Source organism: Adiantum capillus-veneris, chromosome 24 (assembly GCF_014529385.1).
Source record: "Adiantum capillus-veneris isolate H3 chromosome 24, ASM1452938v2, whole genome shotgun sequence".
Taxonomy (NCBI): Eukaryota; Viridiplantae; Streptophyta; class Polypodiopsida; order Polypodiales; family Pteridaceae; genus Adiantum; species Adiantum capillus-veneris.
The window spans coordinates 105729098-105749479 of record NC_140954.1 but is presented as its reverse complement, the minus strand read 5'-3'; the positions used below and the strand labels follow the sequence as shown (position 1 = coordinate 105749479).

The 20382-nt window shown below is 43.6% G+C and overlaps 3 protein-coding genes across 3 annotated transcripts; 1 reads left to right on the top strand and 2 right to left on the bottom strand.

The window, feature by feature from the left end:
* The first annotated feature begins 16579 nt into the window (after window positions 1–16579).
* On the top strand, window positions 16580–16906 carry LOC147426903 (uncharacterized). Its single transcript, XM_086498922.1, has one exon. The coding sequence runs from the start codon at window positions 16580–16582 to the stop codon at window positions 16904–16906; it is 327 nt and encodes a 108-aa protein (XP_086355048.1).
* Window positions 16907–18165: 1259 nt separating this feature from the next.
* Window positions 18166–18646, bottom strand: LOC147426902 (uncharacterized). The gene has a single exon (XM_086498921.1). The coding sequence runs from the start codon at window positions 18630–18632 to the stop codon at window positions 18174–18176; it is 459 nt and encodes a 152-aa protein (XP_086355047.1). The 5' UTR covers window positions 18633–18646; the 3' UTR covers window positions 18166–18173.
* Window positions 18647–18961: 315 nt separating this feature from the next.
* Window positions 18962–19798, bottom strand: LOC147426901 (uncharacterized). Its single transcript, XM_086498919.1, has one exon. It carries the CDS (start codon window positions 19796–19798, stop codon window positions 18962–18964), a length of 837 nt encoding a protein of 278 aa, XP_086355045.1.
* Between the last annotated feature and the right edge of the window lie 584 nt (window positions 19799–20382).

Here is a 20382-nt window from a genome sequence, read left to right as displayed (position 1 = left end):
GAGGAATGTACCACACCATCCGTGGAAAGGCCAAATTCACTCACTTCGCTCAAAAACTCCTTAATTTCTTTCCTAACCCCAATTCCTCTTCTAAAATTAGAGGAAAACCTAAAAGTTTCAAAACAGGTAAAAGGAGGAGTGTACCTACTCAACACCTTTGTGACATGTATTTTTGGTTTGGCTTAGGTGCTTTTGGGTCCTTGTGGAAGGCAGATGAAATTTAAGGATTCAAAAAATGAAGGAATGGTTTTTGTACATTTTTTATATCAAAATACTCTTTTGGATTGTCCCCCCTTGCATCAATAAGAGTCTCCTTTGATTAAGACCTTGTTGTCGCACAATGGGAGAGAAGGGCATTGAGAGATTCAATGGAGACAAATTTCACACATGGAAAACTAAGTTCAAAGGTTACCTAATGAACAAGGGATCAATGGGCATGGTTAAACCAAACTTAGCAATCCCTCTCGAAGTGATGGTGCACTAAATCAAATACGGTCACCTTGAGTGCACAAAATCAAGCAAGGGTGAGCAAGCTTTTGTACAAAAACTATGTATTGTACAGATTATTGTGAGGATTCATCATTTGCATGGGAGGTTCTAGAAAATAACTTTGGGACCAAAAGGAAAAGGAGTAGGGTAAGCCTTAAAAAGGACCTCTAAAAATTGGAGATGGAGCCCAACAAAGACATAGCAAGTCTTGTCAACTATCCCAAGAGTATGATCACACAACTCACCCAGAGCCGCCGTCGATGCTGCGGACCCCAACACTGCGCAACCAAAATCACAAGGAGGCACCCTTTGGGACACCCACCACCGCAAGCAAAGCTCCCACCATAGACCATGCAGAGAGAGAGCACTCTCCCATGTCGTTACAAGCATATGGCTCATGTTCTCGTATATATACCATTATTTCCAAGGTGAAACGCTCACATATGGGTTTACTACAGCAACATGTGGCGCTCCCAAGCTCCCTTTGCCCTTTAAGCTCTCCAAAATTCACAAAAATATTAAAAAAGAAAACATTACTTTTTGCCCCACTTCAACCTCTTGCCATTTGTTGCCTGGTGCTTGTTGGAATTAGGGTTCTAGAGAAACGCACACAGCTTGGAGAAGACGAAGGAAGCTCAAGGCCCACTATAGAGAGTGTGTTACTTAGTATGCAATGGAAAGATAGATAGCCCTAGAGTGATGACGTATATATGGTGCTCGGGGGAAAAAACCTCCTAAAGAGGGAAAAAATGCCCCTGCGGTCCTAGTGTGTTCACACACATCACTACCACATGTATATGGTAACAAATCCCCCCCCCCCCCCCCCCCCCCCCCCCCCCCCCCCCCCTGGAGTGATGCGGTGAATGAGAGCTGGCACATGAGTAAAGGGAAGTGCCATGCCCTGAGGACATGATCAGTCCACAAAGGGGAGTAAGCCCAAAGCTTTGCGGAAAGCTTCAAGCTTCTCACAAGACAATGCCTTTGTGAAAAGATCTGCAAGGTTTTCCTGTGTTGGCACATAAGCCAAGCTGATGTCTCGTGCTGAGAGCCTCTCCCTGACATAGTGGTAATGCACCTCAATGTGCTTTGTGCAAGCATGAAAAATTGGGTTCCTTGCAACTTCCAATGCGCTCTGGATGTCACTATAGATAGTGTTGGCAGTGTCCTGTCCAACACCCAAATCATCCATAAGGCGTCTGAGCCATACACACTCAATCGTAGCTGTGAAGACTGCCCTGTACTCAGCCTCACAACTCAAAGTGGCCACAATAGGTTTCTTCTTGCTCAACCATGATATACATGAACTGCCAAGCATGAAACAAAAACCACTTGTGGACACTCGCGTGTCAAAACAACCAGCCCAATCTGAGTCCGAAAAAGCATGTAAGCTTGGCGACAATGATCCCCCCTTGGGATAAAACAAGCCAAGATGTAAAGTGCCACTAAGGTAGCGGAAAATACTCTTGACAATCTGCCAATGCTTAGACCCAGGGCTATGCATAAATCTACTGACGTGTGAGACTGCAAACTGAATATCTGGCCTTGTGTTGCATACATAAATGAGGCAGCCAACAACAGTTTGGTAAAGAGTGACATTAGCAGGATCGCCAGCATCATGTAGACTCAACTTCAAACCTATTTCCATGGGAGTGGCAATAGGTTTGCAATCCTCAAGTCCAAACTTACATAGCAATGTCTCTATGTAACTTTTCTGACACAAGGAAATACCACCATCACACTGCTTAAATTGTATACCCAAGTAATGATGCAACAGCCCCAAATCTTTCATCTTGACAGTAGCATTCAAATCAGCCTTAAATTCAGCAATATGTCTCTCATTTGGTCCAGTGATAAGCAAATCATCGACATAAAGAACCACAATGAGAAGTACATCACCCTCACGCTTTACATAAAATGTGCTTTCTGTTGGACTGTTACGAAAGCCTCGTTTAACCAAATGAGTGTCAGCTTTCTCATACCAAGCACGAGGAGATTGCTTCAACCCATACAAAGCCTTCTTACATCTGCACACTTTGTCCTCTTGTCCTTTTATGACAAAAACCCCGAGGCTGCGTTACATAAACTTCCTCAAATATGTCACCATTCAAGAAATCAATAACAATGTTTGATTGATGTACATCCCAACCAAAATGAGTTGCCAATGCACTTTGCAACAAGTCGAGCCTTATGGCGATCCATCTCACCATCCGGCTTGCGTTTCAACTTGTAAACCCACTTTGTACCAATGGCCTTTTTGCCAGGAGGCAAATCACATAAATTCCATGTGTCATTTTCTATAAGTGCATCATATTGTGATTGCATGGCAGGCATCCAATTTTTTGAATTCTGTGCTTCATCAAAAGACAGAGGCTCCTCAACAGCATGTAATCTAGACACAGCCAAAGCATAACAATCTGATGCATAAGATGCATGGCGAGATCCTGAACGAGTACGACTAGACAAAGGTGCATCTAATTTACTGTCACGCAAAGTGTGCACCAGCCATTTTGGCATACCTCTAGCCTGCTCATTTTCAGTCCTTTCCTCATCAAGTACATCATGTGTGCGTGTATGTTGCACGTGTCAATGCAAGGAACTTGCCGATACACCGTGTGCGATTCACAAATGGCTCCAAGCACACAACAAGCCTAAACTAGTAAGCTCAAAGAAGGCGATGGTGTGTCACTTATCGCTCTACGCTTGCTTCGTGGAGGATTCCTCGCCACGAAGAAGAAGGAGCCGCCGCTTCGCCGCGCTCAACCGCTTCGCCGCCACCGTGCCGTCGTCGCAATGCTCGATCGCACTCTCTCTCTCTTTCTCACGCATACGCACACACAAGGAGATGAAGAAGAAGAAGATGGATATGGAGCAAGAGCACTCTTCTATTGCACAAATGAGAGAATGAATGAATTTTAGGTTTAGTTGACTTTTATATGAGATCACCCCATTCACACTTGGGCGCCCATGCTTAGCCAACTAATCCCTTGAATGTTCCAGTTAGAGTGCGCCTCTCATTGGTGATCACTCTTACCCTTTTCCTATTGGACCGACAAGCCCGGTACCTGACTCTACCAAGTGAATAATACAACGTCCGTCGTCGGTGATATCGTGTCCGTGAGCCGTGAGGGTTAACATGCCCCCCTTCCTGATGTAGATTCCATCCTCGGAAGCTATTGAGTTGAAGCTCGTTCGTCGAGGTGGAAGAGCATTTGAGATGAATGTCCTTAGCCTTCTTTAGTCACTGCAAAATCAAACAACATTGGCACAGTAATTGCATTCTCATATAGAATTAAAAAGCATATGCAGTTGTAGGAAGACAATGTGATTGGTAACAGAATTTTAAACCATTTGTTAGCAATAAACATTAAATTGCAATATAATCAAATACATAAACAGATGTAAAGGTAAAAAATTAAACAAGTCTGGGGTTGCTAATTTAACGGTCGAAAGGTACTAGAGATCGACTATTAATACCATGGGTAAGCTTATTAATTTTCTTTGTTCAATTAAGTTGTTTAATCGCGAGAGCCAAGTATTTCATGTTCGAGGGCTGACTAGAGGCTATACCTAGAAGACCTTGTAGTTAAGCTACGATAAAAGGAATTGCTCATAAAATCATCGCCTGACTTATTTCCTTTTCTTTGACCCCCCAAAGTCTTTTCACGGTGATTCAATTTTGATGTGTGTGCTTATTTTGTATGCCTTGGGTTTTTTGCTTTTCAAGGAAAAGCGCCTACACTGGGAACCTCTAGGGCTCTAGTACCATAGGCGATACATGTGAGTGAAGTATCCAATCAAGCTGAGATTTCTCTTCCAGCTTAAGATTTTACGTTGTGGCACTTTGATTTTTTGTTTTTATTTTTTGTTCATTTTCAGCATTTTAATTTTGTAACTTTGGGGGTTCATATAACATTGTTACCCTCCCCAGGCTCATCACACTAGTAAACTCCCTTTATAATACTTAAGCTAAAGGTCAATAGGGACTAAGCCCACTAGAAAGCCCTAGTACATGTTACACAATGCTGCCTAAATCGGATTAAGAACCTAAGAGACCATTAATTATTATGAAGGGATTCCCCATGGTATTAAGAGAAGATCTCTAACACCTAGCTTGGGCAAACTAGCTTAGTCGGACTGCTTGATTTTTAAGCCTAGACAAGTAATTATGAAAAAAAATTACATTGAATTTAATGTTTGGTACTAAACAAAGGCACTAAATATTATGCTACCAATCACAATTAAAGCAGACAAACATGGATGCAAAAAAGATAAGGGGCAATGTTAATGGACAAGAAACACCTGTTTGTGATCGCGCTTGATTTGAAAAGCGGATGAGAGAAAGATCCCATGAAGGTCCAAATCCTAACAACAACAACACGTTAATGTACACACTAGGAAACACAAAGAATACCTCTAGGAGGCACATCAGTGGGAAAAGGTCTCAACACTTATTGAAAACAACAAAAAACATAAGGAACCCTATTTGCACTCCCCCTAGAGAGTCAAGGGAATAGGATATTATAGAGATTGGGGGGAAACCCTAAGGCTAAACCCCTATCCTTGTCTTCGAGATAAACAAAGTCATCATCCATGAGACCATATGTGCCATCCGTGTAGTCATGTAAATCTTCTTCTTCATCATAGGTACCCATGGTCACTAAGAAGGTCACTAGACGCCTATAGTTATCTTGGTCAAAAGAGCAGGCTTGTGCAATGGGAGAAACGCTCTCTACTAAGTATGGATCAGTCGTGGTCAAGAGACGTATCAGCCACTCTAACTCCTCAAAATTCCTCTCACATGCTAGCGTACCTACCAAATCCCATTCACATGCAAGCACCGAAAAGACCATGTGAAACATTTGTGAAAAGTAACGAGGGTACCTCTCACCCAAGGTAGGAGTGGATGACTCTAGCGTACTAGCCATATCTGTACACACAAATAGATGATGGTTAGAGTGCAAATATTACAAGGGTCGTGTTCTTGTGCATAATGTGTTTTTATGATTTTGTGTTATGGCTCTTGCTCTTTTACTTTTTTCATCTTGTTTTTATGAGTATAAGGCTTTATATATACATTCTCTAAGATTGGAGATTAAGAGGTAAGGGAGAAAGGTTGAGAGGGAAGCAAGTGAATGATGGATGTCAGCGAACACTCCCTCCTTCCTTGGGTAGATCATACCGTTTGAAATGATGTCGTCACCCTTTGAAACCAGTTGTTCCAAGTTGTTATAGGTGAAGGCTTTAACCAATAGTTTTCGACCACCCTATTCGTTTCATCTAGTTACAAGGGTGGTAAGGTACTCTCCCATGATTTTATTTGCAACATTGTTGTAGGTGGTGAACTTACAACGGGAGGTGCAAACTCTTTCTTGTTTGTATGGATATGTACAATGGTAGGTGGAGGTTGTGTCAAAGCTTCTATTTCCGTATAGGAACTACATGAAGAGCAAGAAGCTTCATTTGATTTCCCTGTTCCTGAGCTAGGTGGAACAAATCGTTCTTTCTTGGTACCCAAACTAGCTCTGGAGCGGGTGTGTCGCATTCCGTGATTTTTTCCTTTCCACGATCTTCAATTTGTTTTAGAGCCACAGGATTGAGCTCACATGGGTCAGGTGACAAGTAAGAACACAATCTACGTTTTGGCACCCATATTTGATCATTTCCTTCATAGTAGCCTTGGGATTCCAATAGTCGTTTAAGAATCCAATGCCACGTTTCTTTACATTTTTTGGGACGAGTGGGACGTTTCTTACAAGGCTTCTGTTTTTTAACACTAGAGATGGTCGCTAAAGAAGCTTTAGGGAACCACTTGTATGTTTTCTTTGTTACATTAGGATGAGTCTTGTCAGAAGCTATATGCATTGCTTGTAGCATATTTAAGGGTACAAGTGGTGGTATTTCATCCCCCTCAGGTGTTACCCAGGTCGTCCCCCTATTTCCCCAAGTGTCTATGGTTGTTGCTAGGTGGACCCAATCCACATTGTCCGACTCAGTCATCCCAGGTAGTACATCCATATAAGGAGAATCTTCCCCAACATCAGTGTCCGCTTTACACGTGTAACAATATTGAAATGGGTCCGAGTGAACTGTGGTGTCAGATCTATGATCAATTATAAACTTGTTTCCTAGAGGATGTGCTCGACCCGTCACAAGATCCACTCGAATGACAGAATCTTGGAACTGCAGGTAGACATGGTTTTTGGACCAGTCATGCACCATTTTTGCTTCCCTCATGAAAGGACGTCCTAAGATCATCTCCGATGCCATAGTGTGTTTGGAGAAATCCATAACAATAAAGGTAATCCTTATTTATGTCCAAAGACCTTGATCTTGAGATCTTCTAGCATCCCAATAGGTTTAACAATAGACCCATTGGCCATCTTCACTACTATGGTTGTGGTCGCAAGGTGAGGTCTTCCCATAGTTTCCCAGCAATTTTTAGTCACAATGCTAACCCCAGCGCCACCATCCAGGATTCCCTTCACAGTTAATCCCTTAGTATTGATTGGTATAGTCGCATTGGATTTGTCACCCTCAAAGTATTGTCCTAACTTGTTAACAGGTATTTCTATAACAAGGTTCTCATCTAAGTTGGGTTGTGGATCTATGTATTCCTCCTTTATTGGCATCTCCCTAGCTCCATCCATCTGTGCAAATTGTGGTAGCCCAAGCTTCAATTCTCCATTGAGGAAGGCTCGAAGAGTTGAGACTAGCTCATGGTCTTTATATAGTTTGGACATGATGGCCATCAATTTGGCAATGTTTAACGGCACCTTTTGGCCTTGAGTCCCTTGACGTGGGGAAGATGGGATCTCCATTTCTTTGATAGGATCAGGTAGTCCCTCTGTAAACATTCTTTCCATGAAGAAGTGAGTACGCCCACTTTCCCATGACTTTAAGTCACTTTCTTCTTGGATGACACTAGGTATGTCCAAGGGTCTATGGACTTGGTGAGGTTGTTGTTGCGTAGGGAACACGGTGTCTGTAATCTAGATCTTCCTAGGTGCTGGTTCTAGATCCCTCTGGGTATCTTCTACCAAACTCCTTAATTGCTTGACTCGCTCAATCTCCTCTGTAGGGTTTGGATAAGTTCCTATCTTCTTCTGGGATCCTGGCCATTGTGGCTCATGAAGATCTTCCTTGTTGGTTTCTATCTTAGTGGTTGTTTTGGTCTCCATGGTTTCTCCTGAATCAGAATCCTCTTTAGCTCATATATACGGGGTCGTCACCAGTCCCTATGTTGGTCTTTGAACTGGGGTCTGACTTCGCTGCTTTTTGTGATCTCTTCCTTCGTGTTTTCTTCTTTTTCTGAGATTGGGCAATCGATGCCGTGTCTCTTTCCTCAAGAATATAATTTTGTTTTTGGAGCATCGATCGTGTGAGTACGTTTATTAGTACCACAGGTGTACTTTGTGATGGCTCCTCGGTAACTTCAATCAAGTTTAATGGCGTGATCTTTGGTGCATTCGGATTATTTGGACATTGGGCAATCAAATGATCTATGCCACATCGATTACACACGAGTATCGGCATTGTAGACGTGCTCACTTGATTGGTTTGCATTAATGTGGCGTTCTTTTGTAGCCTAAGAGGACACTCGGCTACACGATGTGGACCTCCACACTCATAGCATTGAAGAGCTGGTCTCTTAGCAGTGTAATTGATATTTTGGCCTCTTGTCGCAAGAGCAGCGACTTGATATACAGGTTTGACTTGTCCCCAATAGTCCTCCATGTAGTATTGTGGACTTTCTTTAAGCACATCCATCCCATAGGCGATATTAGGATCTATATCTTCCTCACAGCCTTCCAAACAAGAATAGATGACTCACCACCCACTTGATTCATAGAAGTGATTCTCGGATGTGGTGGTTGCGGTCCTAGCACTGAAGGTGGTAAGGGTGTTGTTTGAACAACATTTTGGGCCCTAGGGACCATGTGTTGTGCTGTTTGTTCAAGAGGTGGGGCCGGCATCAATGCAGGCACTCGAGGTGTGTCTGTCCATGCTAAGGTTGGTATATTGGTCATCGCGCGCTTAAATACTATGCAATCCTTAGCTTGATGACCATACCTCCCACAAGAATTGCAGTTCCCATTGAATTTTACTCTAAAAGTAGGGCATTCACTGGTACTATGCGGTCCATAGCATACTGAGCACCATTGTTGCTCCCTTCTTGGATACATATGATTGTTTTGCGGAGCACGATTGTCTCTAAGACTCTCTTGAATAGCCTTGGTGAGATCTGCTAAAGTCATCTCAGATATATTTGGCTCCTTAGCAATAGGCTTTAGGGTCATTAGTGGATGCCCCGATGCTTGTGAGGTCATATATTTAGACTCAACAGACACTCTTTCTCCTTGAATCATTAAATTATTCTCCAATTGGATCGCATTGGTGGTGACTGCTTCCCAAGTGGTGATACCTCTAATGACTAGGCCATTGTAGATATCCTCATGTCGTATTCCCATAATGAATCTATCAAGCAATTGGTTATTGTTGAAGCGCTCATTTGGATTACAACGAGAATTCAAATGCTTCAAGCGACTTATAAAGTCTCTCACCGACTCTCCTTCCTCTCGTTGGGCTTTCTGGAGATGAGAGGCTACACCCCAAAGTACTCCCTCTCGTATGTATTCTTTTAAGAACGGTCTCCTAAGAGTAGGGTAAATCGTTTTTTCTTCCACCCTTAGGGTTCTATACCAATCCCCAGCCTTTCCACTTAAGGTTAGGCTTAAAGCATTGCTCTTATGTAGGTCATTGTGGTCTCCTAGAGAATCGCATATTTGTTCAAACACTTTGATATGCTTTATCACATCCCCGTCTCCACTAAATTTTTGTGTGAGCTTGGCTATTTGTACTGCCTTACTTCTAGGTTCTCTATCAGGCGTGTTACGCATATTCTGAGCAATAGATCGACCAATAGCTTGAGCAAATGTTGCCAAGTCACCTAAGTGAGCAAGCACCGTGGATGGAGGTGCTCCAGAGACTACATGTGGAGTAGGTATTGGCATCGGGCTTGGCGCATAGGAAGCCCTTGGGTTCCACATTGGGTACGATGTTGTGCCATGTGGTGGTCCATAGTTCATATGGGTGGCCCTAGACATAGCAGACGTCGGATGTGACATGCTAATGCTAGCCGATATAGTCTCATGGAAATAAGAACTTGTGTATTGTGGTTGTGGAGCATAGGTAGTTGAAACAATGGGAGGGGTAGGGACTACATGAGTGTGATGACCCATAGGTGCATACGATTGGTACACACTTGTAGGTACTGTTGTAGGCATTGAACTACCATGTAGTGGTGCTTTACTAACAAATGAGATCCATGGCATGTTTCTCGGCATGCCCATCATTGGGGTAGGCATGGTAGCCGTGGTATCATCAAGGGAAAGATGAGCTAGACTTGGAAAGGTGAAGCTATCACTTGTGGGCTCAGATTGCACTGAGACCCCTGGAGAAACAACATATGGGGGATCCATCGGACTTACCGAGGGAGTCTCCATTTGCGATAAGGATTGTTGTTTAGCCTTCCCTGTATCCAAGAATCTCATGAGACCCGTTGAAGGCATGTTGATCCCTTTGTTCTGTCTCTCTAACTCGATAACCCTATGGATGACCTCACAAACTCTTTGTTGTTGATCCTCCACACTAGTAGCTTCCATTGTGGATTGTAGGACATCTAACCAACCCACGTGATAGGTGTGACCTGTGTATAGGTTGGTCAGAGTCTCTGTTTGTAATTCGTACTCCCAGTTCTCATTTAAGAACACTCCATCTAGGATTGAGGTGCTAGGGGTGTCCTTTGAGCTAGATGCAATGTTGCTTTCTAGGGGTTGGCCCTTAGCGGTTGCTAAATCAGGAGAACTTGATTGCTCTCTTAGCAAGGATATTGACATAGGAGCTTTCTCTTTTAACTCTCTTCGTTGCTCCGCCTTGCGTAAGCTCTCAATTTCCTTTTCCCTTGCTGCAAGGATATATCGTTCAACCTCTTGCAATTCGGCAAGGCTTCTACCATCGGGTAATATGACCTCGAAGGGAAATAACTCTGAAGAGTCAGGAGGTGCAGTGAATGAAGTATTCACGTGCACATTCTCTAACGATATAGGGTCTACGTTTGTCACGAATGGAGAATTTACTTCCCCACCCACCTCATTTACATCATTAGCTCCATGTTCCGAGCCAGTGGCTCTACTAAAGGTTTCCTTCAGGCGGCTATGCACGCTCGGCCCGGACCGCAGGCCCATGGCATTCATGTCTTGGCTTGAGCGATCGGGATTAGGCATTGGAAAACCCTCCATGACGTCGTAGTCAGAGGAAGAGTCACTAGCCGCTATGTTCGGGTCTTGGTTTGTACTACCTTGGGTCCCCGCCGAGGGCCCGGAACCTAAAGTAGGTGGATATTGAGAACTCGCGTTAGTCGAAATTCTCTCTAGTTGCTCCGTTTCTAGCACACGACCAAAGCATAGATGCATGTGCCTTTGGCACCCTACAAGCATCGGCGATTAACCTCGAAGGTTAACCACTTACTTTTTTAAGCGTACGTTTTCACTCGTGTTTTTTATGTTTTTAATGTTTTTTTAATGTTTGATTTTTTTGAATTTTTTTAAATTAAAGTGTGTGATAGCTTGAAATGAGCGTATCACTTAGAGGGTTGCTGTGTGCTTTACAACACAATTTTCGGGCATCTAAAGTTCCGTTGGTCCTCAAAAAATCGATTTTTAACTACGTGTGAAGCTAAAATTCGTTTTTTTTTAAAAATGCGACTGAGGCCTAGGCCTGAGCGTGAGCTTGGGCTTGGGTCTAGGAGATATTCCCGATCCCGGTCCTACCTTTAAAATTTTTAATTTTAAAAAAAAAAGGATAAGGTCGCGGCCGCCTGCGCGAGAGCACACACACTCTATCTACGTACTTCTAACTAATACACCTACTGTTACACACTAACACACTCTATTAACTCTCACAGATCTACTTCCTACTTACTGTACACAGAAAACTAACAACCTTAGTACACAGAGAATAAGCACAGTACGTTTGAAAACTCCATTAACAAAGAAAACTAACAACCTTAGTACACAGAGAATAAACACAGTACCTTTGAAAACTCCATTAACAAAAAAAAACACACAGTATAACACCAAATCCCTCTTCTCAAGACACACACACTCCTTCCCTACCTTTCCTACAATTGAAATTGCACCACGAAAGAAGCACAGAGTGCCATTCAAGCTTGGTGTATGGCATTCCCCGGCAATGGCGCCAAAAATGTGCGCGTATGTCGCACGTGTCAATGCAAGGAACTTGCCGATACACCGTGTGCGAGCCACAAATGGCTCCAAGCACACAACAAGCCTAAACTAGTAAGCTCAAAGAAGGCGATGGTGTGTCACTCACTTCTCTACGCTTGCTTCGTGGAGGATTCCTCGCCGCGAAGAAGAAGGAGCCGCCGCTTCGCCGCGCTCAAACGCTTCGCCGCCGCCGTGCCGTCGTCGCAATGCTCGATCGTACACACTCTCTCACGCATAGACACACACACACAAGGAGATGAAGAAGAAGAAGATGGAGATGGAGCAAGAGCACTCTTCTATTGCACAAATGAGAGAATGAATGAATTTTAGGTTTAGTTGACTTTTTTATGAGCTTACCCCATTCACACTTTGGCGCCCATGCTTAGCCAACTAATGCCTTGAATGTTCCAGTTAGAGTGCGCCTCTAATCGGCGATCACTCTTACCCTTTTCCTATTGGACTGACAAGCCCGGTACCTAACTCTACCAAGTGAATAATACAACGTCCGTCGTAGGTGATATGGTGTCCGTGAGCCGTGAGGGTTAACATCATGTACATCTACATCAGTAATAGGCTGATCTGTAACATTTTCAGAGACCCCCATAGGCTGTACATTTTGCCTCATTGGAATATACATTCGTATTTCCACCATTGAAAAGAGGCAACAAAGTGTCATAAATGTCCTATCAGCTTACATTACTGTCTCTAGTACATGACAGCAAGGGATGAACAGAATCTTCCACAAACACTACATCCCGTGAAATGAGAATACACTTTGTTTGCGGATGATATAACATGTAACCTTTGCTTTCAGCACTATAATCAACAAAAATACAATTGACAACCTTATCATCCAATTTTCTGCGCTGTGTTTGTGGCACCAAAGCATATGCCAAACAACCAAAAACACGCATGTGCTCAATAGAAGGCTTTCTATCATGCCATGCTTCATATGGAGTAATAGACCGCAAAGTTTTTGTAGGACTCCTGCTAAGTACATAAGTGGCACACATGATGGCCTCAAGCCAAAAAGAATGCGGCAAAGCTTGACTTTTGACCATACATCATGCCATTTCCGTCAGTGACCTGTTTTTCCTCTCAGCAACACCATTTTGTTGAGGTGTATAAGGCACTGTACATTGGTGTTTTATCCCACGACTAGGCGGAAATGCATTAAATTCAAGAGACATATACTCACCCCCTCGATCGAAACGGAGGGTGCCCATAGTACATTTCGATACATTTTCAGCCATAGCCAGAAATTGTTTGAAGCACATAAAAACTTCGGACTTCGCTTTAAGCGAAAATACCCATGCATGCCTGGAGTAATCATCAATGAAAGTCACGAAGTAAAGGTAATTGCCCAAGGACGGAGTTTGCATGGACCCACAAACATCACTCTGCACAAGTTGCAACCTGCATGTGGCCCTAACTGAACCATCCTTTGGAAACATAGAACGCTGCATTTTACCCAGAATGCAGCCTTCACAAACATGTTTGACAGGTGCTTCAAGAGGCGGCAAAGAAGCAACCATATCAAATTTCTGCAAACGCAGCAAGCTGGCAAAATTCAAATGACCAAAACGTGCATGCCAAAGTTTTGCATCTGAAATAGCCCTTGAATCTGCAACATCATTTGCAAAATTTTGTCCACACTTGTCATACAAAGTGAGCTTATACAATCCACGACACAAAAAGCCAGATGCAACAATTTCATCACCAAAACTGAGATCATGAACTGTACATTTGTCATCCACAAATTTGACTACAAGTCCAAGTCTAGGAAGTGCAGATACAGACAAGAGATTCTTCTTGATCCTAGGTACATAAAGTGCATCAACAAGTGTGAAGGAACTGCCATTTGCAGCAGTAAGCACAATCTTTCCAACTCTCTGAACCAGATAAGAGGCATTTTTGGCACAAGTGACTGAATTTCCATGAGGAACAGACTCGAGAGAGGTAAACAATTCACGATGTGAGCTAATATGCTTTGTAACACCACTGTTGAAATACCACACATGTGTCTGCAACAACTGACAAGCAAGCATCATGGACATCAGGATTGTAAGTGCACTCTGTGCTAAAAGCCCATTCTGCATCGCCATCAGCAACACAGTCTCCTTTCAGAGAAGACTCAATAATGGCTGAATTTGTAGTGGAACCACCATTTGCAGTGGAACCACCCTCTTTCTTCTTAGCCTCTTTGGCTTTCAACTTAGGACACGACTTGATCAAGTGATCATTAGCTTTACAATAATGGCAACGCATCTTCTTATCACCAGAATTTCCAAACGAATTACTGCTAGCAGAAGCATTAGGAACAAAAGTTTTGCCACTCGCAGCAGAACCATAAGAAGTGGCCGCATTGCTGTTACCACCCTTTCTTTGAGAAGCAATAGAAGCCTATTCAACTGCACGCTGATTAGTTCTGTTTTTCTGGAAAGTGACTCTTACAAGAGCCATGTGCATAATGCATCAAACTTGACAACTTCAGGATTTCCTTGGGTCATCAGTCTCCAAGTACTAGCAAAAGTCTGGTAGGAATCTGATAAGGCATCAAGAACAGTCTTCACAAGGGATCGAACTGTCTGAAATGACTTCAGCTGCAGAAATAAGTTGCTCATTGATATCCTTGAAACCAGCAAGGAAACTGTCCATATCATCTTCCTCATGCATAATCTTTGACTCCAGCTCTTTACGCAGCAAAGCAATTTTAGCCTCATTACGGCTTCCATAAAGACCTGCTAGAGTATCCCAAGCCTGTTTTGCAGATTTTGTTGAACGAATGTGAGGAACAATGATGTGCTTCACAGACAACGCAATCAATGCATGAGCCTGTGCATCCTTTACATCCCAACGAGCTTGTTCTGTCGTAGGCAAAATAACTCTAATAGCAGCAATCCTTGCAGCAAGACCTGCAACATCCTCAACATCGCCTACATCCTTAGAACCAGGACGTACATCAATGCCCTGCACAATGTTCCAGATGCCCTTTGACACAAGAACATGTTGCATTATATAAGCCCACATAGGGTAGTTGTACCCATCCAACCTGTCCTCAGCAGCAAACATCTTGAACACATCTATGTTGTTGTCAGCCATGGTAAACGCTGCACCTGATGTGAAAACTGCCCGAAAATAGGAGAAACGAAACGGAAACAACACGTGCTATATAGCCCAAACCGTAGAAGACTATGAGGCACCTTTTATGAAGAAAAGGACACTGACAAAAATTTTGCACAAAATGACAATGTAGCCTTTCAGTACTGTCTGTAGTGGAAACGGAGCCCGAAATTTTTATCGATTTACAAACGCTTGCCGTGGCACATACATAGTGTGAAACAAAAGCATTCACCTCACTCTTGACACTTCTGGATGTATGCAAATAAAAGCGATCATGTAGATATTGTGATATATGTTGAAGCGTCTACTGCGGTCATTATCATGTACATACCTATCCAGGGAGTCGTGGCCTTGGATGTGGTGCATTTGCGTGCTTTTTCACTTGATAAGATGCTTAATTTGGTTTTACAATGTATATATTCCAAATGTTTCATGGTGGCACACTCATATCGCCTATAAAGACTGATGCAGGCAAAAACTGTCAAAAATAGAAGCTAACAGGCGCCGTTGCAAAATTGCATGGAAAGTGACCCAAAATGGTATATAGATGGAAAATGATGCTCATCTATGATTTTTATGCTATGCGAGTGATTCCATAAATTTAGGGATTTTTATGACTCCGTTTGGGATTTTTCGTATCAAAAATGGCATTTTTTTGGATAAAAAATGAGCTGAAAATGGCCTAGTTTTGGTCCAAAATGGAAAAATGGCCCAAAAATTGACACATCAATTCATAATTCCGTGGGGAAGAGAGAGAAGGGGGCTTTTTACAGAAAAAACCAGTAATTTTGATCTACCGTGTAATAGCTTCCATGGTTGCCTAATCTATGTGTGCTACAGTCCCACCTCTTCGCAATCTTGTATCTATGTGTGAATTAGGGTTTCCCCTTATCAAAATGGTGTTTGGGCTTCAATATAGAAGCTCTTAAATCTCCGCAAAATCAAAAAATGGTCGCCAAGAAGGTGGAAGCTTGAGCATTCCTTTCAACTGTTTGATGCTACGACTATGTAATTGGGGGCGATGAAAAGGGGGAAATGGAAAAACCACCAGCACATAAACTCGATGCCTCTATATAGCTCAGTGATCTCACAGCACCCCTATCCCCTAGCAAACACACACCATAATATGCAATCTGCAAACAACTAATGCCCAAGCCCGATCCCGACCAACCCTGACTAGATAGATCCGATTGGAAAGTAGGTTCAGATAGCCTCCATCTATAACACCGTAGAGCACCATGCAAGAAATAGGCAATCCAATAACAATCGATACTAAAAACCCCTACCCAATCTTTGACATACCCCCGTTTATCTTCAAGCTTGCAGACTTATATATATCAACATCCATATAGAAAGCACATATACACCATCGCCTTCGGAGATACACATATACTAGACCAATAGATAACATATAGAAAGCACATATACACCATCTCCTTTTGAGATACACATATACTAGACCAATAGATAACACAAAAAAAATGATTGATAAATTTGTGGATAGATGTAACCAATATCAGGTAGACAAAAAATTCGAGAGAGGGTGTACAATGATGGATCCCCATACAGACCACCATCCTAGTTTGATTGCTTGGCTCACTTTCTGGTGGCTCACAACAATACACCTTAGCTCCCATAGGCTGCTCTCTACCTTCCTTTCTTTTCACATGCCGTCCCAATAGATGGCGCACCATGTGATATGGCCGCCCCTTCAGGCCCTCTCGTTCTCTTGGCTCTCGACCATGCCAGCTCCACACTGCAGCGCTGCTCTACTCACGCCACCCTTCCGCCCCCGTCACGTTGGCGAGTCCCATGCAACCTCCGACTCCTCCTTTAATCACGCTGCCCTGCAGCGCCTTCCTCTGCAGAGCTCCCTTGGTGAGCCCAAGCATTGGCGGCTCTTATCCCCTTCTCCAGGTGGCTCTCGGCCCCTCTGCCATATGCAGCCCCGCCACCACCGTGTGGCGCCCCTCTCGCGACCCTGTCTTCCTCCTCTGCTAGGCCAATAGCGACCTCGCTATTGGTCGCGCTCCCTCTATCAATTGGCCTCCCCACGTTCAGCCACCCCAACTCTAGTCCTCACTGCTTAGCCGCGGCGTGCAGCCCCTCTTGCTCTTCTGCAATCGATTCCCCAACACCCTGGCGGCCCTTTGGCAGGCCCTCACTGCCTTCTACTGGTTGCGTCCCCCTCTTCACTTGTGATATCAGGCCACCTCCTGTCTTGCCAAAACTGGCCCTCTTGCCCACCTGCTCTCCTTCATGCAAACTGGCCCTGCTCCATGCGCTTGGCCATCCACCTGTCGACCTTCCAAGTAGCGCTGCTCGTCGACTGCAGCTTGCTATTCGTTTTTTTTTTATATTAAGAGCCTTAAAAGCTTTTGGGCTTGGCCCCCTTGCACACGCCAACGATCGTCGGCTTGAATTCGCCAAAAAAAAAACAAGATCTTCGCCCGGACTCGCACTTTGACATAAAAATCATAACTCCCTCTAAATGGTACCATTGATTGCCGCAGACAAAGCCATGTCTTGTCCTCGATAAAGCACAAACTCGTCCCGATCCTTGTGACCTTCAAACATACACACCCGCTTGGCGAGTCACCAAATAACGGCCTTTGAGCTCGACCAACTTTAACATCCATTTTGCATACCCCATGGCACCACCACTTTGGGCTTCAATCTGCTATGTTTGACCGGTTATGTATCACATCCGACATACACATCAGTGTGAAACCTGCTAAAAAATGCAGTTGCCTGCTAAAGTCTGATACCATTATCCTGCTTAATACCGAGCACCTGCTGCTGCTGGCTTCTCCCTGTGTCGACCAAAACTGGTTGCACCATCATTGCCCACCCCCTCGTTGAGCATTTATGCTCAATCATAGTATTATTTAGGTAAAATAAGTCGATATAGAGAGAATGATATAACATAGAGCTATAGATTGCATAAGAAAAATGATAGTGGCTATATAGATAGGATATATATAGAGAGAAAAGCATCTGCTACTGCATCACCCTCCAGGGTCAAATGGAAAGCTCACAGCTTCCCCAAGCATGGTGTAGAGTCCACCTGGATCAAAAACAAAACATTGGCCGTGGACATCCACCTGTAAAGCATGTACATTCCAGTCTTCCTTTGCACTTTTAGGCCAACAGACACGCCACCCTTCTTGCTCTCCATAACTTGGGGCTTTGTCACCCTACATCCATAAGTCTTCGTGTCCACCATAAGAATACTTTCGACCATTTGAAGCATTGATAACACAAGCAGCTATCCAGTCACCTGCTAGAGAACCTCCCATAGTCTATTCTTCTGCAAAAAAACCTTGCCACTGACACAAAAACACCTGTAAAGCAACCTCCAATAACATAGCTATCAATAGCATCACATAAAATAGAAAAACCCTGCCATTTTCCTCCAGCTGTTTGCTGCATAGACAAACAAACCTGATCACTTTGCAAACTTGTATCCCAACCCTCTGTAACTGGCTCCAAAAACAATTCTTCATACTTAAGAGCCTGACCTGCTAAAGCCTTATCCTGTTCAAATACCTCATCACCTGCAAGGTTGGCGGCACCTTCCTCTTTGCATGGAGCCTCACTCTCATAGACTGCATCTGTATCAGCTTCCATAGAGTCATCTGCCGGAGCTAACTCTCCACGGCTACACACCAACTCCGAAACTTCAAAGTACCCCTCTACATGCTCACCAAGGCAAGGTTGCCCCACCCCCTGCATAGACAAATCACTTTGACCTACCACAGCTTCTGCTTCTAGCTCCTGCAAGTCATCCTCAAAAACCTACTCTTCAACCAAACTGGATGCACAATCAAACCATACCTCTTCTTCCAATAGGGACTCACCATCACGAGACACAAGATTGGGTTGCTTGACTGGCAGATTCACACAAGGTGAAACACTATATTTCTCTTTGACCTTCAAATGACTGGCAGACAACTCACATACATTGCTCTCCACTTCTTCTACATGAAAAACATCAAGTCTCATACCTAGAAGACATGGACTCCATCTCCCATGTAGCATCTGTATCCAAACTGCTACTGAAGCTATGAGAACTGCCGGACTCCTATTTTGAACTTGTCAATTCTTGGACCACTGCTACCTTCCTCATTGCTGGCTCTCGAACTGGCACCTCTTCTTGAAAAACTTTTACGACCTCGCTCTCTTGAGGAAGCAAACTGGGTGGCACTCTGAATATACCTCTCTGCACCTTTTGAGCCCTGGTTGTTTGGAACTTCTTCTACCTTGGCATTAGCTTCATGTGCTTTGATCACATTCATATCGACAAAAGGATCTTTTACCTCTTGATGCTCATCAAACTGCTTGGGCTTAGGTCCACTTGCTACAGCAAGTATAGACTGCAACAATCTTGCCTCCATCTTCTTCTTCATCTTTCGACTCTTTGCTTTGGCAATTCTGACGGCTTCATCATAAGTGCTTGGATCTTCATAATCGACTCTCTCACGAACATAGGGATGCAAGCATGATAGAAACCTTTCGAGCTTCCAATATCCCGCATTGGTTGCTTGGGTAGCAGCCGCCAAATTCCCACAATAAGCTTCAAATTTATCAACAAAAGCATCAAAATTGACACTTACGTCCTGTTGCAAGCCTTTGATCTTTGCATTTGCTTCCGGGGCCGACACCACTTTTCTATACCTTTGTAGAAATTTCTCTCGAAATCCGATCCAATTATGCTTGTGCACATCTTCTAAGCCATCAAACCAAACTTTTGCTTTACCTCGCAGCACCAAAGATAGAGTTTGGAGCTTTGCTTCATCACCTGGCATCTGCAATACTGTCAACATAAATAGCTCAAAATCGGCTATCGAGTCGTCTGCATCTTCATCTCCTTTGAACACTGGACCAAACTCCGGCTTCATTTTGACTCACGAACACTCGGTCAGGAAGCAATCAGTGGGTCCTCAGTGGGGGCACCACAAGATGGAAAGGGAGAAATGGAAAAATCACCAACACATAAACTCGATGCCTCTATATAGCTCAGTGATTTCACAACACCCCTATCCCCTAGCAAACACACACCATGATACGCAATCTCCAAAACAACTAATGCCCAAGCCCGATCCCGACCAACCTTGACTAGATAGATTCGATTGCAAAGTAGGTTCAGATAGCCTCCATCTATAACACCGTAGAGCACCATGCAACAAATAGGGAATCCAATAACAATCGATACTAAAAACCCCTACCCAATCTTTGACACACCCCCATTTATCTTCAAGCTTGCAGACTTATACACATCAACATCCATATAGAAAGCACATATACACCATCGCCTTCCGAGATACACATATACTAGACCAATAGATAACACTGAAAAAAGGATTGATAAATTCGAGGACAGATGTAACCAATATAAGGTAGACAAAAACTTCCAAAGAGGGTGTACAATGATGGATCCCCATACAGACCACCATCCTAGTTTGATTGCTTGGCTCACTTTATG